Source organism: Ursus americanus, chromosome 3, assembly GCF_024610735.1.
Source record: "Ursus americanus isolate L20-20 chromosome 3, mUrsAme1.1.p, whole genome shotgun sequence".
NCBI classification, from domain to species: domain Eukaryota; kingdom Metazoa; phylum Chordata; class Mammalia; order Carnivora; family Ursidae; genus Ursus; species Ursus americanus.
Window position 1 is genome coordinate 56,800,469 of NC_142129.1, and position 24,584 is coordinate 56,825,052.

A 24,584-nucleotide genomic window follows, 5' to 3' on the forward strand; every position below is an offset into this window, starting at 1 on the left:
GAAGAGGTCCTATAGTGCCCTGCAGTGCAGTGTCCCCTATTCCCTAGGTCCTGGTGCTTCAGGGACTCCTATGTGTGTTATGTATGCTCTGCTGTTGAATCTTAGCCTCTTTTTCCTTCAGTTGTTTGCAGAGGCCTTTTCTGCCTGTTGCGGGCAGCAAGGTGTGTAATGGTTTGCTTGTGAGTGAAGACTTACCCATGCAGGAACTGAGGTCCTGCAGAAGCGCAGGTCAAGAGATGGGGTGTTGGTAGGATTTGTACTGGTCTTCTGGGGGAAGGGGCTGCTGCAGTGAGACTGAGGTAAGAGTGACTGAAAAGGGGTGTGTTCACTGAAATGTGTTGGGGTGGCATGACATGGTGGGGCTTTGTGCAAGCAAGTTAGGAGTGTCAGCTCTATGCTGCTTCTCACAGGTGGCCATTGCTTATGCTGTGGGGTGGGAGGAGGAAATGGTACTTGTCAGCTCCTTTGCTCCTGGAAGGGTCTCCTAGTGATAGCTGTCTCCTTAGGCTGTGCTCTGAGATGAGCAAACCACTCTCTGTCTGATTTGCCCCCAGTATTTTTCAAACTGCTGGTTCTACAGTGTATCCACATGGGGTATTGGTCCTGCTGTCTCTTTAAGGGCAGGGACTCCATTTCCTAAAGTCTTCTGGGCTCTCCCAGACTGGAACCTGGGGATTTTAAAAATTCCAGGCTTTAAGTCCTGCTGGTTTTTAAGAACTCAGGAAAGGTAGCCCATTTCACATGCAAAGGCAAATAGTAAAGAGATTCCTTCTCCCAGTGCATGGGCTGCTGGTGTGAAAATCTGTTTTCTGCCCTTCTTAGTGCCACCAGCTCCCTCCCCACCACAGGTGGCAAGGTCCCTTTTGCTCTCAGACTGTGACTTGGCCCTTCTTACCTTGACCTCCTCCCTGCCTTTAGTCGTGGAGTTTGTTCTGCCAGCCTTCCAGTCGCTTCATGGGTTATTTAAACTGATCACATTGTTAACTAGTTGTATTCGTTGGATGAGGTGAGCTGAGGGTTCTCCTATTCCACCATCTTCCCAGCTGATAGGTGTATTTGTGTAAGTTGATGATCTCATGACTTATTAGATTTTCTGATTTATTGGATTGTCTCTAATTTTTGCTTTCCTGTGTACTTGTTCTATCTTACTCTTTCTGAAAACCCCTGTTTCTATTTAAACAAAATAAAAGAGAAATACATAAATGTTAATTTAAATGAGCAATGTTGATTGCTGGAGTTGAGCTGAAAGTTGGAATGGAGTAGGGAAGACAGGAGAAATCTGTAGACAGGATTGACAGGTTTTGGTGACTAATTGGACTAAAGGTTAAGAAAGAAAAAGGCACTTAAGATAGTTTTAGTTGAATGAATATGTTCAAATACATGAATTTGACATTAAAAAATTATCTTAATGCTTCATTAAGAAAAGGGTCAAATTTGAGTCAAGGGAAGCAAACAATAGGCCTATACTATGTATTAAAAATACAATAGGACTGTGTTTTGTGTAGGTCAGATGACTAGATGTTTTTGTTAAATTCCCAGTGGGAAGGCCCCCATGGGGCTCCTTCAAGAAGAGATTAGGACTGGTAGGTTGGACTTGACAACTGGGAGTCCTTCATGGACCATGATAAGGAAACCTGACCTTGTGAAGGCAATTGGGAACCAGCCCCTTCACATCAATTCAACACTTTGTTGCTAAAATATGAGGGTGGGTATGGAGGGATGTAAATCTACCAATAATGGTACAGTACAATCCACGGTCAGCTACAGTTGCCACTTCCCTTGGGGCCAAACTCCTGTAGCCTGGTAAGAGCCCTTTAGAGGGTTTAATAGGACCTGATTTTCCAAATGCTTTATTTAAAAAGCATTTGTGTAAATCTTCTGTTTTCAACTGATCATATTAAACTGCCCAAGCAGAATATTCGAAGTGATTTTTTTTACATTGTGGGAGAAAATAAGAGAAACAAAAATCTTCTTCAAAATGTCTGTAGGTGTAATGGAGCTTGAGGTTAGACTTGTAAGTGCCCATGGAATGTGCTAGAAAGGAAATGAGAGAACTTGATAAAATCCGGCTACAGGAGTTCAGTGTGGACTTGCCTTCAGCTAAGGAGGTCAACCAGATTCATTTATTCAGCAAATATTTGTTCAATAGGCACTGTGTGAGGTAGTTAAGGTTTTTTTCAGTCTTATGATTCTACATTATTAAACTTTAATACTGTAAAAGGCTCTTAATTCTATAACTAGAAAAGAATGTGAATAAATCCTTTGAAATATAAACAGTACTTAAAGGCTTGTACGTGCTGGGAGTATGCTTGGTTGCTGAGCAAAATAGCATAACAACGTCATCTCTTAAAAGTGGTCTAAAGACTAGTTTAAAACACTTCACTATTTAGAATTTCCTACAACTTTTGGGAATAGTCAAAGGCCATGGGTATATCTAATTATTTACATCTATTTTGACTGGCTTTGCTTGGAACCTAATTATTTTATAGCTCTTTGAGGGCATTCTAGTAAAATTGGGATTTATCTTTGGGAGTTCATTAATTCATTGACTCATTGTGCAGATATTTGAATGACTAGTCTAGCAATGTCTTGTCTATTTCCCTCTTACTCAATATCAATATTTGAAAGCAATTTTTGTGAAAAATAGCAACGTGGTCTTTAAAAGTCTTTAAAATAGGTCTTTAAAAGTTGCTTTTAAGCTATTTTTTCTGGTAAAATTCACTATGAAAAGAGATGCACAGCTTAGGGTACAAGATAAGCTCTTGATTATGAAACTGTCTTGCCTACTGATTTACTTGAGCATGTACTTAAAATTTCTCTAAAAAAAATGAAACCAAAACCTTAGTGTGATGTCATATTAATAAACTGAAATATATTTGATCATTGTAAATAATTCTTTCCTCTAAACTCAGGCGAATCATAGACCATTATGTCAAATATGTTAAATGAATCCATGAATAGAGAAAGGCTTAAACACTTAAACTAATTTATTCCTTTCTAATTACTTAAGTCTTCTCTATTCATGGACTCATTTAACAGATATTTATTAACATATGGTCTGTGAGGTCAGGAATTCTGCCAGTCTTGGTTCATCATTATATCACGATTGTCTAGTATACTGCCTGGCAAATGTTAGATGTTTATTTTTGCTTGAATTACAGAAAATTACAGGCAACTTGACATTTTGACTACAAATGCAACAATATTATATGGTTCATCACTAATATGATGAATGAAATGCTGGAGACACAGTGGATGCGGACATGCTCTTCTTGCTCCTAGATTTTACCACATCCTTCTCAGAGACTATGAATACATTTGCAGAGGTTAACCATGTGCTCCAAAATGAGATTTGGGTCCACCCAGTTCCCTTCATTTCCTAGGTGTGAGATTATGGGCAAGTCACTGCTTCTGTGTCATCTATAAAGTGGTAATGACAGTGACTTCTTACAATCTGATAGATTTTGCAGGCTAGTACTCTACACAGTATGTATCACCTAGCAAACCATCAATCTTGGTTGCTGTTAATATTACTAATACTACTTGGTATAGAATGTGCCAAGCTCTGAGGTGTAGACTTTGCTTTTTATGAGTTGGCAGCTTAGGGAAGGAGATAGAAAAGGCAAACTGTGGAATACAATGCTAAGTCTCTCTAGCAGTAAGAGTACTCTGAAAGTGGAGAGTGGGGATGCTGCCCCCAGAATGACTAGTAAAGCTTCCTGGGGGAAGCCATAGTTGGACTGACAGCTGAACAAGTGGGACCGAGCCTCCTACTTTCCTCCCAACCCAGAATGGGTGGTAGATGTGCTGGGAAGGAGACGAGGTAGTGTAAGCTAAGACCTGGGTGTGAGAGAAAATATCTTGAGAGTAAGAGGGGCATGGTAGAGATGAAATGGTGTAGGGACGAGTGGGTTGAGGTCACATCTTGAAGGGCCCAGCTCAAGAACCAGCAGGGGGTGACCTTAGATTTGCACATGAGAAAAATCCTCCAGAAGTGGTGAGAATGGGTTGTGTTGGGATAAGATGGGAAGGAGATAAGCCAAGAGGATGGTGTAATAAATGGGGAGATGAGTGCCTTGATCACAGCTGTGTCGGTGAAGACAGAACCTTGGGAAGCTTCACATTTTGGGGACACAAACTGTCACTTGTCACTTGCAGGGGGCTTATAAATTCTAAACTGGTAAGTACGCTGTGATCAATTAAGTTTGCAATGAAAGCAATCTGGGATGGATGGGCTACGAACCGAAGAGCAACCCACACCGAGTCTTATTTCCTAATACTTTTTATTGCCTGCACATAATAATGCATACCTGACTCTCTATTCACAGAATATTACTGCATTGTCTTAGTTTACTTGTGATTAAAATCCCCCCCCCCCCCACCCCAGTGTCTAACAAAACATAAGTAATCCTGGCCTTAGAGCAGCCTAAAGTTCTGGAAATGAAGGTAAGGAGTCAAATGACTCAACACACAACCACATCACATAGCAAAAGTTAAACTCATTGCTGGGTTTTTGTAGCTAACCAGGTTAACAAAGAGCTTCTTGCATTGTCATAACCCTTGAGACAATGCTGTCTTGTTAGATGTTATGCTGTTTCTGGTAGATAAGACTGACCATGGTCATTAACTCAACAAATAGTGTTTATTAGGTACTAGGTGAAACGCAATGGACAAAACAGATGTTGTCTGTGCCTGCTATCATGGCACCTATCTTCTAGAAGATGGAGTGTCTTCTTTTGATGAAGAGTGGTAAAACTATTTCAAGTACGTTGTGGTGTAAGATGGTAGTGTAGGAAAACTATGATGTATATGTCATCTAATTGTTTCCCATGTAAGAGATAGGAGAGGAGGAGGACTATAGGAGTTGAGAACATGACTAAGGCTCCAACCATAGTAAATGCTTAATCTAGGTTAACTGTTTTGTATTCTGTCATAATTGATTTATTTTGCCAATCTTACTAGGTTATTAACTCTAATTTATCTCTTAAATGCCATCTACAAACTCAGTTTGGTAGCCAGGCTACAATTACTGTATTGTCAAGAATGCAGCAGCAGCCGCCTCCTATCTGGTCTATCTGCATCCTTTCCCTGTCTACTAAATCTCTTCTCCACCTTGCAGCAAAAGTAAAATTGAGGCTTCTAAATTAGTTTACTATTGCTGCTGTTGAAAGAAAGAAAAAAGCCCATGAACTGAGTAGCTTAAAGCAACATGAACTGATTACCTTAAACTTCTGTAAGTCAGAAGAGTCAGAAGTTTGAAACAGGTTTCACTGGTCTAAATATAAAGGTGTTGGCAGTGCTATGTTCAATTGGGAAGCTCTAGGGGCAATCCATTTACTTGTCACTTTCTAGTTTCTGGAGGTCATTCGCGTTCTTGGACTTGTGGTCCTCTATCCCATTGAGCACTGCTTCTGTTAACTCCTCTCCTGTTTTAACTCTTCTGCCTCTTGTTCATGTGTAAGGACTCTGGTGATTATACCCAGAGAGTCCAGAATGATTCTTCCATCTCAAGATCCTTAACTTCTGTGAAGTTCCTTCTGCATGTAGGGTTATACCTTCGCAGGTTTGGGAAATTAGGAGGTGACCCTATTTTAGGGGCCTTTCTGTCCTAAAACAATACCTAGAACATTTGGGTGGGTGAGCATTTTTCGTTCCTTTCTTTTCTTTCTTTTCTTTCTTTTTATTTTCTTTCTTTCCCGTGTCGTCGTCGTCCTCCTCCTCCTTTTCTTTTTTCTTGTAGGTGTAAATGTCCTTTTCTGCATAAAGCGTTTTTCTATTATAACATTAAAACCCATAACATGGTCTGGGACGTTCCTGTGGCCTAGCCCAGGCTGGCTCTTGCCTGGACCTCCAGCCTCTTCATAGGCTCTTCTCCCCTTTGCTTAAAGAATATGACTCAAGTGGTTTCCTGGCTCTCAGGATCTTGACATGGCCTTTGCTTCCACCAGCCTTTCATACCCCTTTGCCTTTTCTCCCCCTGCCACTCACCATCTGCATCCTACAGCACATTTAGCTTCCTTGGGGAGTGTCATCTTGGCCTTCCCTGTGCTGGTCAAATAGTCCATTTGCTTGCAATCCAGAAGCCTGGCTTTCTTCATAGCGCTTGATCACAGCTTGTATTTGTTCCTTGGTGTTCTTTGATCTGTAAGCTCTGCGAAGTCAGTGTTTATTTTCATTGTGTACTCAATGCTGATCATGGATTCAGTGTGCAATAAATACTTATTAAAGGAATGGACTTAAAATGAAAAGACAGTGTGCCTATAAAGTAGCTCTTAGTGTTCATCTCTGTACTGTTGTTGTAGCCACAGGCACAGTGGGGTTTGGATTATGGAAAGGGTTGATTGAATAACAGAAGATTGGAGGTTAATAATTGAGTAAATCAACTGAGTTCATATAAACAAAGTTAATTTCACTAATATTCAGACCCTTGCATCTTTGTAAAAATGTGCATAACACTTGAACTATCTGACATGAACATGTATCTCACAGGCTAAGAGTTCTTAAAAATGTTTTTGGAGTTCTACTAAATTTTAAAGTGACCTTTATTCAGAGTTGATAGCATGGGTCAGAGACAGTTGGCCTGCTTTGGGCCTGTTGGCTGTGGAACATAGAGTTTAATGACATTAAGCTCTGTTAGCACTGGTGTTGAAGAGAAATCTGCCAAGATGTAACGCAGTTGCCTCTCAGTGCTGTGTGCTGTGCAGAGCAATAGGTCAGGGAGTCTTCAGAAGAAAATGTTGTACAACAGAAAAATTGCTCAATACTTTGTATGACTCAATAGGTTAATTCTTTAATTTTATATTTTATTACAAAGTCTATCATTTTGAATTTCACTTATATTTATATGATCTTAGTTTCCCTCTTTCAGCTATAATGTTTCACCTTGATGTAGGCAAAGTTTGTGTTAGATAAGTGATTGAACTTTTTTAGCAATTTAGTGGACTTGACCAAGACACAGAACTCTGGGTATTTGAAACTGCTTTGAATTGTTCCTAATCTATTGAATACATTATTTGGAAAGAATCAATTTAAAGGGCTATTACTGCATTCTTTTTTCTCATTTTACTGAGATTAATTAATTCAAACTTAATTACTCAGGAATCTGTATCTATTGTATAATGTCTATATAGATGTAATGTTTTATAGTCCATAGTGAAATTATGTTATTAAGTAGAGTATGGAATACTGATGATCAGCCTCTTTACTAGACCTGACAAAATGCATTAAAATGATTTTTTCAGTTTTCAATATCCCTAAGAAGTTACAGTAGTACTTACTAATTCAGTTTGCTGCTAGCTTAACTTGTATAAGGCCCTTTATGTTAAATGTATGCACACTTTTCTTTCAGAGTATGTTGGATAAAGGACATTGTTGTAGCAGTAACTGGAGAGAACATGGACAGGATGAAGGGTATTATTCAGAAGTACCAGCATCAGCGCATCTCCCTAGTTGAAGCTGGAGTGACCCGCCACAGGTCAATTTTCAATGGACTGAAAGCACTGGCAGAGGACCAGCCTGACTCTAACCTCTCTAAGCCAGAAGTTGTGATAATCCATGATGCTGTGAGACCCTTTGTTGAGGAAGATGTCCTTCTTAAAGTTGTCACAGCTGCTAAGGAACATGGGGTAAGTGGTTAAACTTCCAAAAATGGATAAAAGACACACATGCTATAGAAAATGTTAAATTGCTGGGTTTTGATGAAATCATATTTAAATGTCCGTTTGTTTAAAATAGGCATGTTGACTTAAAGACGTAATGCTCAATTTTTTTTAGGAAGCTTGAAGTGTTCTATCATGAGACGGTACTAGAATTTATCTTTTCTTATAGTCCCTCATTCTATGAGGTTTTTGGAGAAGAATGTAGTAATGTCTTCAGAGTATGGTTCTGAATGTACACTGAAGGAATGAGAAGCATTGTGCACTTACCTGAAAACACCCAAGAAAACTCAAGTCTAAGATGCACATAATAATAAAAAATCTAACTCATCACACCTGAATCGTGTTTTTGACTTTTTGGAGGTGGTTTACTTTCCAGCACAAATAGCAGAACAAGATTTTCACAGCCTTTAAAGTAAAATCTTTTAAGATGACACAGAATTCTGTGTTCTAGTTCACCAGAAGAACACAGGATAGCCAAAGCCCTATTATAATCTCCAGAACATCGTTGTTTTAATATTACAAGATAAAATCGTAAAAATAAGTTGAGGTTTATAGTCTAAATTTGAGACAGAGTGAAAATTACTGTATGCACTTGGTACAGCATGGTAGCAACAGGCTGTGGAGTGGGCCAGGCGTAGGCCCAGTTTTCAGGCTTTCTAATTAGTGGCGTATGAGCAACTTGCGCAACCTCTTCGAGCCCCTTTGCCTTGTAAAAATACAGATGCTAATCCTTGTGGTTTTTTAGGGTTGGAAATTAGGTGTTAACTACTCAGTAGAGTGCTAAGTACTTAAAAATAAAAAGGTATTAAGATGAATTACAACACCCAGGATTGTAGACAAATGGAAGGAGTCCTTTAAGCCTTCTTTGCCAGGTGGGTGGTAAGTTGAAAAAAATACCTATCTGGAAAAGATACTGTGTGATTTCTCTTTAGTTACCTATATGGAAGTGCAATCTCTTTCTCAGGAAATTGTTGCTAATGTTCTCTCCCTGCAACATGAATTCCTTTTAAACCTGTATGAGAATCCAAAATTCGAAGAAAACCTTTTTCTTGAATGTAACTTCAAAAAGTTACCTTGATGGAGTGAAAATTGTGATAGAGGTATGTTAGGTGACCTCAAAAGTGGATCAGGGCTCCCCTACTTCTTCTGTGACTCTTTCCTGTTCTGCAGGCTCCTCAGCTGTGCTAGAGGCAATATGATCACTTAGAAGTGCCCTAAAGAGGAATGAAGCAGTACAGGACTTAGAACTCTTCAGGACTTAGAGTGAAACTTGACAAATTTGATAAGTTCCTAGGGAGGACTAGATAGTTGGGGCAGATAATTAAAAATTTATAGTCCTTGGTGAGTATAGAGGTCTTTGCCTATATTACCTTTTGGAAAACTATCAATCAAGCTCACTATAAAAATTAAACATTTGGAATTGTTGGTCAATTACTCTTTTTGAGATCTTATTTCAAAAATTGCCAGTAAAGTGATACTTTTGGTAGTAGGTCTGAAACTGAAGAGGATTCTCCTACTGCTGTGGTTATAAGCCAAGATACCCTAGTTTAACTGGTGACTTAATGAAACATTAACATGTATAGCAGTTATGACTTTTTTTTGTTGATTTATTGGAATTCCTTGACTATCTTTATAATTAACATTAATCAAAATACCGTACTATGTACATGATTAAATCATACGTGGTATTTTCATGAAATTGCTGGAACTTGGCATTAAGAAGCTAGTTGTAAGTGCTATCGTCACAATTTAGCTTCAGAAACCTGGTGTCTGCTAGAAATAAGGTCTTGTTTTGATGGTGTTAGGGAATAATTTTCAGGAAAGTAGAAAATGAGTTTCATACAGATACATGAAATGCTTAACATGCTCATGTTACTAATGAAGGAACCAGGCACATGTTAGAATTGGAGAAGCACACATTTTCATGAAATCAATACTGAAATGAACTCACATAATTGAGTTATCTGCATGCAGGAACTGTCACTGGGACCTAGGTTATCTTATCTGTATAAGCTTCATTTCTGGGTTCCATGGAGGGGAGAAGACTTTGGTAGAGCTAGCAGGTAAGTCCTTTCAAGGTTATCTCTGCCTTTTACTTGATCATTTGCTAGGATGTAAATATCTAAGTTGATAACTATTTTTTCTTTCTCAGTACTTTCAAAATATAGTGTCCTGGCTTTAATTCTACTTGTGAGAAGTCTGTTGACCAGTATAATAGTATCCCATTACCAGTCTAATTGTATCCCTTGAAAGTTACCTGCCTTTTCTATCAGGCTGATTTTTTAAAAATTTATTTTATTCAAGTTTTTATTTAAATTCCAGTTAGTTAACATACAGTGTAATATTAGTTTCAGGTGTAGAATTTAGTGATTCAACACTTCCATACAGCACCTGGTGTTCATCATAAGTGCCCTCCCTAATCCCCATCACCCACTTACTCCCCCTGCCCAACCCTCCTCCGGTAACCCTAAGTTTATTCTCTATAGTTAAGAGGCTTTCTTGGCTTGTCTCTTTTTTCTCCCATATGTTCACCTGTTGTTTCTTAAATTCCATGTATGAGTGAAATCATATGGTATTTGTCTTTCTCTGATTGACTTACTGCATTCCGTGTAATAGTCTCTAGCTTGATCCATGGCCTTGCAAATGGCAAGATTTCTTTTCTTTTTCTTTCTTTCTTTTTTTTGGCTGAGTTATACTGTGTTGCACATATATACCACATCTTTTTGATCCATTCATCAATAGATGGATGTTTGGGCTCTCGCTGTAGTTTGGCTATTGGATAATGCTGCTATAAACATCAGGAAGCATGTGTCCCTTCAAATCTGTATTTTTGTATTCTTTGGGTAAATAAATAGTAATACGAATCTTAGGGTAGTTCTATTTTGAGCTTTTTCAGGAACCTCCATACTCTTTGTTAGAATGGTTGTGCCAGTTTGCATTCCTACCAATAGTGTAAGAGGTATCCCCATTTCTCTGCATCCTTGCCAACACTTGTTTCCTGTGTTGTTAATTTTAGCCATTCTGGCAGATGTGAGGTAATATCTCATTGTAGTTTTGAATTTCCCTGATAAGTGATGTCAAGCATCTTTCACGTGTCTGTTAGCTACCTGTATGTCTTCCTTGGACAATGTCTGTCCAAACTCTTTATCTCTCCTTCTGTTATGAAAGATAGCTTTGTTGAATAGATATTCTTGGCTGCAGATTTTTCCCATTCAGCACATTGAAGATACCATGCCACTCTCTTCTGGCTTGCCAAGTTTCTTTGTGGAGATCTGTGTAGAACTCTAGACCATAAGGCTAGCCTTATGGGTCTTCCCTTGTAAGTTAGGGACTTTTGTTGCTTTTAGGATTTTTTTCTTTTATTACTATATTTTGCAAATTTAACTACAGTGTGTCTTGATGTGGCCTGCTTTTGTTGATTTTAATGAGAATTTTCTGTGTCTCCTGGATTGGGATCTCTGTTTGCTCCCCTGATCAGGGAAGCTTTCAGCTATTTCCTCAAATAAACTTTCTGCCTCCTTTTCCCTCTCTTCTTCCTCTGGACTCCTATGATAAGAATCTTAGTATGTTTGATAGAGTCATTGAGTTCCCTAAGTCTACTCTTGTGATCCATAAGTCTCTCTTTCATTAAACATTTTCTATAATTTTATCTTTTATATCACTTACTCATTCCTCTGCTTCTTCCATCCCTGTGGTCATTACATCCATTTGGTTTTGAATCTCAGTATTGCTGTTTTAATTTTTGCCTGATTGTTTTTTATAAAGCTCTTTTCTTCTGTGTTGTAAGGTTCTCCCTGATGTCTTCCATGTTTTTCTCAAGCCTGGGGAGTACGCTTATGATTGTTGCTTTAAATTCTCCATCAGGCATATTACTTGTATCTGTTTTGATTAAATCTCTGGCCATGACCTTTTCTTGATCTTTTCTGTGGGATGAATTCTTCCATATTGTTGTTTTTGTATAGGTCTCTGTCGTCTTGTATGTGTTAGAAAAGCCTGTTATGTTTCCTGCTCCTGAGAGTAGTGGCTTTATGAAGAAGATACATATAGTTTCCAGGGCCCGGTGCTTCAGGGAGTGTCTCCAGTTTGTACTCTGTTCTCTGCTGCTGAGTTTTGGCTGCACTGTCCCTCAGGTCAGTCATCTGCAGAGGCTCTCCTTGCCTGTAGTGGGCAGTGTTTGGATCTTGCCAAGATTGTGGCAAGTTTAAACTAGATATGCTTTGGTTTGCTTGTTAAATGAGACCTGATGATATTTACACTAGAACTGAAGCCTTTCAGAACTCAGTGGTTGGAAGATGTGTGGAAGGGAGGTGGGGTGGGCTGGATTGGTCTTCTGGGGGGGAGGGTTTTGCCACACTGGGATGGACACAGGTTTTACCTAGAAGGGCAGTCACACCAGAGCTTAGGGGCATGGAATTTGCAGCAAAGCAGGCTAAATACCCAATTTCTGGGTTAGCTGACCTCAGTAGGTGTCTCTGCACCTAGGCGGAGGGGTGGGGAAGGGAAATGGTGCCCACTGGCTCCTTTGTCCCTAGAGAAGCATTTCTGCAAAATCCACCTCTCACAGATGCTAGAAGAGCAAACAGTCTCTCCCTTTGTGCATTAAATGATCTTCCCGTCATGCAGTGTTCCCCAGGGTGGTTTGCTTGCCTTCTCTTCAGGAGCAGGGCAGTGCCCTGGGACTTGATTCCAGCCTGACCTCTAAAAAAAACTCCAGACAATCAGCCTCTCTAGTTTTTCCAGCCAGTGGCTTTGGGGAAATGTTCTCCTCCTGCATTCCCCTCTGCACTGTTGTCTCTCTCTCTCTCTGAGCTCTCTCTGTGACCAGGGCTCCCTCACCTCCATGGTACTTGCAGTGCATTTCTCCCCCAAACTGTGTATTTTCCTTGATGTGACCTCTTCTCTCCCTCTAGTTGTACAGTTTGTTCTATCAGTACTCAAGTTGATTTCTTGGGTATTCAGAATGATTTGATAATTATTTAGTTATGTTACAGGGACAAGCCAAGTCTAGGGTCCTCCAACTCCATTGCTATCTTAGCTATGGAATGTCTGTTAGGTTGATTTTAAGGTCCCTTGTTTTTTGCAGGTAATGTGCACTCTCTCTAATATGTGACTAGATGAGAATTTTTTTGTCCCTTGCTTTGGATTTATTTAAGAGTTTTGATTTACATCTTAACATTTCTAGAAACTTCTACATCATTATCCTGTAAATGTTGACCTTGCCCCATTTCCCACCCTACAGCTTTATCTTTTGATTGTACATCACTGTATGTATGGTAAACCTTACCCTGTCCTCTTATCTCCCCCCCCCCCGTGTGTGTGTGTGTGTGTGTGTGTGTGTGTGTGTGTGTGTGTGTGTAGAATGGTGGTGTCTTCTGGGGGAACTTCAGTTATTTTTTTCAGCCCTAATGTAATCTCTTGTTGAAGTATTCTTAATAAAATTTCAATTTCTAGAAGTTTCAGTCCTTTTCAAATATCATTGGCCTCCTTTTTCTTAAGATTTTATATTCTGTTTTTCAGTGTTTAAATATGAATATTTAATCCATTGTAGCTAATGTAATTCTTCGTAGTTCTTCACTTATTTCTTCACTTGTGATTTGTTTTCTGTTGAGTAAATTGTATTGTAGGCCCATGTTTGGCAAGACATTGTAAGTAGGAGTCCTTTGGGCATGGGACGAGGATGTGTTTCTGGAAGAGATTTGTGTTGGTTCTTCTGGGGATCCTGAGGGCTTTACCATTTTGGGATCTCTTTATGTTAATTTTTGGCTTGAGGTTTTATCCATCTTAAGGTAACATTAAGCCAAAATCTGAACTCACATCAAATTAAGGTGTTAGGACTTCTCAGGGAGGGTTCCCGTCCCCGTCAGAATCCAAGTCAGGACAGAAAATAGTTCTCTGCAGTCTCACCACACTGGATACTGTACTTTAGGTGGTCTACCTTTTAAATGGTTATAGGCATCTTTATGGGAGGATCACAGTTCTAACTGACCAAGTAGCATAGGCTCAAAATGTCACTCCTCATTCCTTCTCATTTGTTTAAACTAAAACCTCTTATTAACCCATAGCATCTCTGCTGCTGTTTTCCTTGGATTCTGGCTCTGATGTTAGTCCTAGGGAGTTATCTTGTGAGTCCTAGTTCTAAAAAACCTTAGGGGGAAAAAAAAAACTTTAAAAGTCACACTGGGGAAAAAAACTGTTAATAACATTTTTCCTGAGATTTTTAAATAGCAAGAGGTTTTGCAAGATAATTTATCAGCTATACTGCTGAAAGTACAAAAGTTTTACTAAGTATAAATTACTTGTGTATTTCTGCATAATTAAAAGCCCAGAGATGAAAAAAGCAGTAACAAGGACATTGTTCTAAGAGAGATGTTGGCAAGGGTAAAATAAGTTGGAATACAGAAATGTGAGAGAATAATTTAGGACTTCTAAGCTAGCTATTATATTCGCAGAACTGCCAGTAATAACATGAATTTGGAAATGACAGTGCATCAGGAAAGCAACCTCCTCGAGATGTGCTCCTGAGGGAAGATACTTCCTTAATTACTTGCACGTATTTAAGCCCTCTGTTCTTGCACCTCTAATCATGTTTTATTCTCTCCTCCCTAATCAACTTCTGACAATAACAGTCACGTTATTGCTCCTGCTTTTGTACCTTCAGTTTACTCCTCAGTGCACAGAAATCTGGATTTTTTTCTCCTTTGACCACTCTGTCCAAACTCACGTGTAACTTTTCAGTTCCCAAATTAGATGTGCATTTTTAGTCTGTTGTAAAATAAGGAAGCGGACTGGTTTTTATACTTGGTTCCTTGAAGGGAGAAAGGAAATATATGGGGTTTTCCAAGTAATAGGATGGTCTTGTTTTTTTTTTTTTTTTAATGAGCCCCTTGGTTCTCCGCTGATGATATGCTAATAAGATTACTCAGGTGGAGGCTGGTCAGCAGAAATACTAATGGTGTCTACCCACGGTGATAGGAGATTTGAGGCTTTGAATCAGCTCCACCTCTTGGGGAGAGGAATAGGGCTAGAGACCGAATTAAACCGCATGGTCAGTGATTCAATTACTCAAACTGCCAAAAAGATATCCCAGTAAAAACCCTGGATCCTGAAGCTCAGGGGAGCTACCTGGTTGAAGAGTGGCATGCAGACAGCATGACACTTGCTTATTCCATGGGGAGAGGGCACCGGGGAAGCTATGTCGTGCACTCTCCCAGACCCTACCTCATATGTCTCTTCATTTATCTGCTCTGATAAAATATCCTTGGTCATTAACGTGTAGTCTGAAGTAATCGTAATCAAAATATAGTCATAATAATTTTCCTGAGTTCCAGGAGTTTTGGTGAACTTCAGTGGGGGCTGTGAGAGTCTCTTAGACTTGGAGCCGGTTGGTCAGGAGTGTATATGATGTGAGGACCCCACTTGTGTCTGGTGTCTACAGTATAGGCAGTCTGGTTGTGAATTGTGGGGATGGTGCTAACTCCAGGTAGCTGACATTAGACATGAACTACAACACGAGTGTATACAGAATGGCTTAGTTAAGTTTGACAGTGTTAACCAGATCTTCCTTCTGCAACTCTTTCCACCTTGTCTTCTGTGACTGTAGTCTTTTTTTTTTTTTTTGATCGCTCTTTTCAGATCCATCTTCCAAACTCTAAATATTCCTTTTAACTTCTGTTACAACTTAAAGTACTTCTGAACAGTGAAAATCATGTTCACATTACTTAATTGAAAAAATGAATGACATACAGTAAATTTCACTTTGGGGAAGGTACATAGTCTGAGCATTTATATCTGTACAGATGATTGCAATCACAGTGGAGCTTTCTAACACTCCAAAGAATTGCCTCCTGGTGCTGCTTGGTACTCAGACCCTTGCTTTCTTCTTAATCCCTGTCAACTATTGATATGTTCTCTGTCCCTATGTTTTTGTCTCTTCCAGAGTACTATATAAAAAGAATTCAACATGTAACTTTGTGAGACAATTATTCTACTTGGCGCAAAGCATTTGCATGTAACCATTTTAACTACCACTTGACATGTTCTCTCTAAAATGTCTCTCATGCTACACCTTCTCTGCTATAATTCCAGACCTCGTACGTTCAACTTCCAGCTGAAAAGAACGACTTAAATTTGTCTCTTTCAGCATTTCTGAGATCATGTGTAGGTCTGAATTCATTAATTCTCCCTGATCTCTTTCCTTGAGTTAGCTTCTGGAGACAAGGCAGGGGAACCATTGATTTCCTGCCTTCTCCTCCACCCCCAAGAAGAAAAAACCTGAAACTTGAAGTTTAGAAAGATGACTGTCTCCCTGGTTTGATAGGTGGAGTACAGGAGGAGATTAAGGGAACTGAAATTAATTTGGGATCTACAGTATTGATCCAGCTGAGTGGCGAAGTTCTATTTCAGCCAACTGAAATAGAGAAAGAAGTACAGAGTGGGGGGAAAAATGTTAAGGGACCTGGATTGGCTGGACCTGATTGGACGATGTGATCCATGAGGTAATAAGACAAGAGTACTTTCGTATGCTTCAGTTTTTCTTTGCCATTCCCTGCCAGTAAGTCTGATCTTCTCTTCTCCTAAAATCCCTGTGCTCCTGCCCTCCCTGCATCCTTGCAAGGTTGTGTGAGATTAGTTCAGACATTGAATTGCTTGCCAAACTAGGCTGCCCTACCGATGGATATAGTACTTAATTAAAGAGTTTATTTGTAAAAATATTTTTTTATTTTTAAAGACTTTATTAGAGTGTGCAGACTCAGAAGAGCAAGGCGGAGGGGCAGAGGGAGAGGGAGAAGCAGACTCCCTGCTGAGCAAGGAGCCCGAATCCTGGCTCGATCCCAGGACCCGGGAATCATGAACTGAACCAAAGGCAGACACTTAACTGACTGAGCCACCTAGGTGCCCCTAATCAACAAGTTTCAACTGCTTGTGATCTTAACACTTGACCAAGGTATATCTTATTGCTTACCTCATAAGAGTCCCCTATACTTAATATATTGGGTGATTTTTCCAGTATTTAAGGTAAAGGGATTTTTTTTTTTTTTTTACACTTCCAGACATTAGATTTTTCTGTATCTGAATATGGAAGTGGCACAGGGTTTTTCAACCTTGGCACAATTGACATCTTGGGAAAGATGCTCTCTGTTGGGGGGGCTATCCCAGGTCCTATAGGATGGTTACCAACATTAGTTTTTAGTTAGAAAATCTGAGTTCTTCTCTGAAGAGAAGCGATGTAATTTAATAACCAGAAACTCTGACACGGGGATGTGTGAGTGTGTGGGCAATCTGTGTTTTACAATAGGGCTATACTTAGTTATGATTAACGTACACTTCAGAAGTAAAAGTTAATGTGTGTGCATCAGGAAGAATGTACTCTTTGCATAAATTTCTAATACTGGGTAGTCATAGTATTTTGGGCTTATTTTAAAAGAGCTGAACAATGACTTGGCAGATGATGTTACTTTCCAAACAATCTTAAGTAGAATTGACCAAGGCTAACAGTAACTTGTATTGGCTTTCTACGGGTTAGTTTCGATCATGATCAAGTACGTTGAAGCTCAGAGTTCAGTATGAGGTTGGGGTCAGGTAATATGTGCTCCTGGGCCATTGGATTTTGTATCTTACTGGAGGGAAAGAAACATTGGTGTTAAGTCCTATGTCTAAGGAAGCAATTTGATTTGTGAAAACACAGTGAGTTCTGATTATCTGGTGGGAAAGTTGAGGCTTATTCGACAAAAGTTGAAGTGCCAAGGGCAGGTAGTGAATTATTCCCTGACCACTATGGAATGAGGTAAAGCTTGATCTGTTCCTGATGTTGAAAAAGCTACTGCATGAAAAGCTTTTGTTTTGCTTATCTAAAACTACTGCCCCTGTATATTCTATGTATTACTCTCAAATGAAGTTGGGGAAGAGGGGCAGATCAAGGAACCATGGTAAGTCTTGGGATTAAAATGTAATAAACCTTATTAAACACTCAGAACATGTAAGAATTCTTCAGATCATTTTAATTTAAGTAAAATGGTACTACTTTAATTTTCACAAATTAAAGTTGACTATATCAAATGCGGGCCTTATTCTTGGTACATACCCTTTTTTAGGGGCACTTGGAATGATAGAGCAATTTGGATAGGTTTTTATAACATACTTGGATTTTTGTATTGAATACATGATTTCTTTTTACAGAAGGAGATCAGAGGTATTCTATTTTCAAAATAAAAAATATTCAAAATCTTATAATGGCCAATGATTACCTGTAGAGATGTGATTGTGTAAACATTTATTAAGTAGTCTTGGAATAAAGACAACTCAGCTAAATGAAATTGTAATTATATAGTCAAGATTTCTATAGTGCATTGTCATAATTAGCTTGACCGCAGATATGTAAGTAGGAATGCATGTCAGCACCTGCTCTGTGCATGGATAAGTATTGTTCAAATGTGCTTTTAAAAGTAAACAGAAGAGGTGGGGTTCATTTTTCCACATTGTATGATCTGTATCTATGTTGATTTCCTTGCATTGACATGTGGAAATACTTTGATAGATTAGCTGGAGAGGCAAGTAATCACTTTGGTGCTGAGCTGTTAAGCTTCCATTCAGGGCTTATTATGCTAATTCCAAATGAAACAGTGTGTTTGACAATTTCAGAATTATGCTTCACATAATCATATAACAAACTACCCAGATAACTCTATTGTAGAGGCAACTGAATGACTTTGTCCATACTTGTATCTTAATTTTGATACTTGAAATTTCAGAAAAGATCAATATAACTGATGATTTATGTTTCTGAACAAAAGTCTCTTTCTCTGGAAACAGCTATGGAGTACATGCCTGTCAATTTTAGCATCTTTCTTCTCTGTTTAAACTAGATAGTTGAGTGAGTGGTAATTGGAGGAAAAACAGGGTCAGCCAAAGAGAGATTGATTGACTGATTGATTTGACATCCTTTTCATGTCATTTTGTTGAGTAAGCTAGTAGCCACCTTGTGCTTTAAGTGGTCTTCTTATTGTACTCCTCGACAGCTGATCTCTAGGCTTCCATTAAACCAGAACCTTACTAAGTCTGGAATATTACATCCGCAATGTGGATGATTTTCTTCTCTTGAGAAGTTTTTCGTAGTCAAAATGAGAGTCCATAAATACACTCTTAGAAATTAAAAAAGGGGAACATGAACAGCACTTTGGACACTTGCAGATCTACCACCGGAACATTACTGTCACTTTAAAACAGTATCCCTGCCTTGATCCTGTTTATTTCCCCCACATGGATAAACATCCTGGAATTTGTTTTTATTCTTGGATTTGTTTGTTTTTCCCATTTTGTGGCATGTATCCCTAAAGGACTTACTAGGTTTGTATGCTTTTTAATACCCCTGTTAAAAAAAAAAATTGTATCATTCAACTTCTGCTTTGCTTTTATTTTGACAGCTCTTTTGCAAAAATAATAATAATACATTTAGGGAAGTGTGTTCATGTAAATCTTTGTAGCTATCATGTGTTCGTGATCACTTGCTTTATATCACCATTCATCTATTTGTAGTTGGTGAACATATGTTTAATTTTTGCCAATGTAAACATTGCTAGCATGAACATTACTATTAATGTCTGAAGCACATGAGCAGGGATTTCACTAGAGTTGAGATAAATGCATGTTACCACCATTTTTGATCAGTTGATGCTAAATTACTTTCTAAATGTGTGCAAATTCTACTCAATAGGGTATAACAAGAATTTGAGTTAGAGCCATGTCCTTACCAATTGATACTGTTAGACTGAATTTTTCCTTACTCCAGTTAGTAGAAAATGCTTTCTCTTTGTGGTTTAATTTAGTCTTTTGTTAATACGTTGGGCAATTTTCAAGTACTTAAAGATTTATATGTTCTCCTTGAATTGCCCATGAAAGTCTTTTGCCCATATTTCTATTTTTTTAATTTAAATTTTAGTTACACATTTGTATTTTTCAAGTAAAAACTGATTTCTAGGAATTATGTATTGTATGCACAAATACTCTGCTAGTTATATGCCTCATAATAATTTTCTTACAGTTAATTTTAATGTAGTGAAAAATACTAATGTCTTCTTTTATGGCCTTTATTTTCTGTATGAGGTCTGAGGGAGGAAGGATGGGTGCCTCGGGTTCAGACGGCGGCAGTGGAAACGCTGAAGTGTATGCCGATGTGGGCTAGTTCGAAGATAATGGGGCCTGCCAATGGATTCAGTTTGGAATATGAGAGAGAAATCAATGATGCGCAAGGTTTTTGACAAGAAGAACTAGAAGAATAGAGTTTACCTTTATGAAAATGGGAAGTGTATGGAGGAACAGGTTTGGAATGTGTGATATGTGTGAAATCAAAACTGATCTCAGTTATTTTATAGTTGAGGCATAGCTCTTGATCTGAGAAGTTAAATAGGGTATTTGGTTATGAAAGTCCAGAATGGAAGAGAACATTCTAGGATGGCCGTATAGATTGGGATGTTCTCATATAGGCAGTGTGTGAAGTGTTGTGACTTGATGAGGTCACTTACAGAATGAGTGTAGCTAGAGAACTTTGAGGTCCCAGCTTATGAACATTTGACCATTTAGAGTGAGGCTTTAGAGTGTGGCAGTGAAATGGTTGTTTGAAAATTGTTTCTCAAAGCCAGGTGAACAAATGCTCTTGAGAAGACAGAGCTCTCCATTGGATTTGGCCATGTGGGGATCATGGGTGACGTTGCGAGATAAGTTTTTGCATTTGGGGAGACATAATAATCCTCATTAAAGTAGATTTCAAGAAAACATGGGAAGAGGCAGACACGGGAGATCCTAAGTAGTACAGATAGCTCAGTTGCTTCAACAGAATTTTATTTGAAACTGACTAGGAGAAATTCGGTCCTACTTGGAAGATAGGTGTGATCAAAGGAGGGATGACTTGACTGGAGGTGTCACAGAATGCCTGGACACTAATGAAGATAGTTGAGTGAAGTAATAAAAATTGATCAGGCAGGATAGGAGGAGGATTTTTGCTGTAGAGAAAGATTTGAGAGGGAATGGGTGCCAGCGAGTAGGTAGAGATGCTGGCTTTTGCATGGGACCTTGGGAATTTTTATAGTTCTAAGAGAATAAATTGTTAACTTTTTTGTTAAATCTCCTTACATGTTTTCTTTTTGACACTACTGTAAATGAATTTTTAATGTTTCATTACTAGTAGAGAGAGAGAAGTGATTTTTTTTTTTAATGTGGATCTTGTCCTGTGCCTTTTTGCTGAATCTATTTATTCCTTTTTTATTTTTAAGGGTAATTTATCAGGATTTTCTATACAATATTGTCTGCAAAGGAGATAGTTTCACTCCTTTTGGATGCCTTCTATTAGTTTTTCTTGCCTAACTTTCCTGACGAGAACTTCCAATACAGTGTTTAACAGAGGTGGTGACAGTGGATGTATTCTTGTTACTGATATTAAAGTGAAAATATGGAGGATTTATCAAATATGTTACCTGTTGGTTTTTCATAGTTGCTCTTTATTGGCTAAAGCAAGTTCTATTCCTAATTTTGTTGCATGCTTTTTTCATGAAGGAGTGTTGCATTTTGTCAGATGCTATTTCTGCATCTGTTGGTGTGTGTGTGTGTGTGTGTGTGTGTGTGTGTGTGTGTGTGTGTTTGCCCTTTATTAATGTGATAAATGACATTGATTTTTGGCATGTTGAATCAATTTTGCATTCATGGGATAAATCCCACTTGGTTATGGTATGTAATACTTATTATATATTGCCAGATTTGGTTTGTTAGTATTGTATTTGGTTGAAGATTTATGAATCTTTATTCATCAGGGGTTTTGGTCTGTAGTTGTACTTTTCTGTGATGCCTTTGTCTGGTTTCGGTAATACTTATCTTACAGAATGAGTTAGGAAGTATTCTCTGCTATATTACTTTTTGGAATAATGTGAGAAATTGGTATTCAATTTTTTTTTCTTCTGGTTAACCAGTGAAGCTATGTGGGCTTTTATTCGGTGCAAATTAAAAATTCCTAATTGTTTTCTTACTTGCTATAGGTCTATTCAAATTGTCTATTATTGAATAAGTTTTTGTACTTGATGCCTTTCTGTGAAACAGAAATTCCATCTAATTTGCTGAAATACACTTGTTCATGGTTCTGTATTCCTTATTTCTGTGAGGTTGGTAGAAATACCATCGCTTTGATTCCTGATTTCACTAATTAGAATCCCCTCTCTGCCTTGGTTTGTCCATTAAAGGTTTGTCAATCCTGTTACTTCTTTCAAAGAACTGACTTTAGATATTGATTATTTTTTCTATTTTTATATTCTGCACTCATTTATTCTAATCTCTATTTACTACTTACACTTGATTTAGTTTGACGGTTTCTTGTTGTTTCTTTCCAAAAAACTTCAGATAGGAGTGTAAGTCTTAAGGTAGAGTTTTTTGCCTTGAGAATGTCTCCTTATACGTAGACATTCACAGCTATAAATTTCCCTCTTAGAACTGCTTCAGCTGCGTGTTGTGTTTCATATTGTATATTTTCATTTCTATTTTCTGTTCTCCTAATTTCTTCTTGGATTCATTATTAGTATGTTCACCTTCCACGTTTTGAAATTATCACATGTAAAAGTTTTTTGACAGACTTTTGAGGTATAATTGATACACAACATAAGTTTCAGGTGTACAACATGTTTCAACATTTGTTTACATTGTGAGATGATCACCAAAATAAGTTAACATCTGTCACCAGACATAGAGAATCGTTTTCTTAGGATTTTTAAGATCTCTAAGCAACTTGATGCTGTGGAATATTATAGCCCATACTGTACATTGCATTCCCAGGACTGAATTTGTCACTGGAAGTTTCACCTTTTGACTATTTTCACCCATTTTGCCCACCTCTGTCCCCCCCCACTTCTGGCCACCACCAATCTGTTGTATCTTTGAGCCTTTTTTTTTTTTTTTTTTGGATTACATATATAGGTGAGATCATAAAGTATTTGTCTTCTCTGACTTGCTTCACTTAGCACATTGCCCTTGAAGTCCATCCATGTTGTTGGATGGACTTCCTTTGTTGAAGCACGGAGGAAAACAAATTTCCTTATGGCTAAAAAATATTTCCTTGTGGATATATGTAGCACATTCCTTTATCCATTCTTTGGTCGGTAGACCTTTAGATAATTTATCAGTTCTAGATGATAGTCTCCCTCCCATTTCCTCAGGACTTACTGTTGTATGTGGCTTTGCAGATCTATTTCAATGAAGTCTTTTTTTCGCCCCTACCCGGTGAAATCTCTGAAGTCCCTTCACAGAGGGTGCAGTCTTGGGCATGAATGTAGCCAGGCTGGAATGAAAGTGGTTTCGTAGGGTTCCTTTTGTCTTTTTTGTTAATCTCTTACTGTCTCTGATATCCCACTCAACTGATAAACTCTATTCATTGCCTACAAATTGCTTTCTTTTCTTTTTCTTCTTTCATCTCTTTTCTTCCTTCCTTCCCTCCCTTCTTCTCTTCTTGACAGTGACTGAGGTATAAAATGCTCTATAATCTGATTCACTTAAACTTTGGCTCTCTTGCAAGGGTAGTGTTTGAGGCCAGTATTGGAAGTTTGCTCTGATTCCAGAGGGTCTGTTGTTACTTGTCTCTTGCTGTGGTTATCTCTGGTAGACTAGCTTGCCAACAGTTGCGCTTTTTGCTGTCCTGTAGCTACCACCTTCCTCTTAATTACTTAGTGTGATGGTCTCCGTTTCTCTTGCGAGTGCACTTTGGTTTAAACTTGGTCACAGTCAGTTTCATACAAGGTGAGTTCCCTTTGGGAGAGCTTGATAGCTCTGTTCTTACAGCCTGTCTCTATCCCTGTAGAAAATCACCACACTGCTACTTGGTGGGGCATGATACCTTGTTTTTCTAAGTGACACTCTTACTTCATGAGCAGAGTGGTCCGTGAAGACATTTGAGGACTCTGACCTTTTTGTTACGCTTCTCCTGGTGCAAAACCTCTGCCCTGTGTGAGATCGGTGGTTAAGCGTGTTCAGGGCCCAGTACACAATCTGTGCTTACTGTGCCGGGGGTAGATAGTCCACTTGGGAGGGGATTCTTTGTGCTAGGAAGGGAGTCTCCGATCTCTTGTCCACAGTGGGCTGTAATTTAGCCTATGTGACCTGGGGCTGAGTGGGATGGGAAGTGCTAGCCCTCTACCGTTTGCCCTGGAAAGTAGGAGGAGAGGAAAGCCCCATCTTCTCAGCCATACCTACTCCAAGTGGAACTTCAGTCACACTGAGCTGGGTGGACCATTAATAAAGAAATAGATCATGACTTGAGTACCACAGTTCTGTTTTTACCAAGATTTAGTTGATATTCTTGAAAAAATGTTTCATCTGCATGCCCTTCAAGGATTTTAAATGGTTGTTGTAAAATACTTTTCAGTAGTTCTTTTGTTGGAGAGAGAGTCTGCTAAAGTCCTCATGCTGACATTCTGTGACTTATTCTTTCTCTTAAATAGATTTGCCTTATGGCCTGGTATAAAATTCCAGTATTACGTATATATGGTTGCAATAGAAAAATACAACTTTTCCCTTAAAAGGCTGTGTGTGTGTGTGTGTGTGTGTGTGTGTGTGTGTATGTATGTATGCATGCATGCAGGTGTGTTTCTTTTGTCTTCTAACTTTTATTGATATGTGTCAGGCTTGAACAATTGGGTTTTCTTCTTGTTTCTCTTTTGCCTACTTGGACATCACTCCCTTGCTCTCAGCCCTGGCGGTCTCCTCATTTTTGCCTTTATTGCTGGGCTCCAGACTTCTACTTGAGTCACTGGAAATGGTGACAGTTTATAAACTGTTCACTTGGCTCACATATTAGCTTTGATTTTCAGCCAGTCTCTGGGGTTTTATAGGCTAGTTTATGGGCTATCTAGCACAGATACTGGTCTTCTCAAGACCAAATTGGCTGGCTCCTTGGTTTGA

The 24,584-nt window shown here is 38.7% G+C and overlaps 1 protein-coding gene across 4 annotated transcripts in view; it reads left to right on the forward strand.

The window, feature by feature from the left end:
* The window catches only part of CRPPA (CDP-L-ribitol pyrophosphorylase A), a 304,902-nt gene that overhangs the window by 11,129 nt on the left and 269,189 nt on the right, over positions 1-24,584 (forward strand). For all 4 annotated transcript variants that reach the window (XR_015723963.1, XR_015723962.1, XM_087861004.1 and 1 more), the window contains exon 2: positions 7,349-7,625. Coding sequence is in view for 2 of the 4 variants with exons in the window: in XM_087861004.1 (XP_087717130.1) it covers positions 7,349-7,625 (277 nt within the window). In the remaining 2 variants the exon portion in view is untranslated. The remainder of the gene's footprint in view (positions 1-7,348; positions 7,626-24,584) is intronic.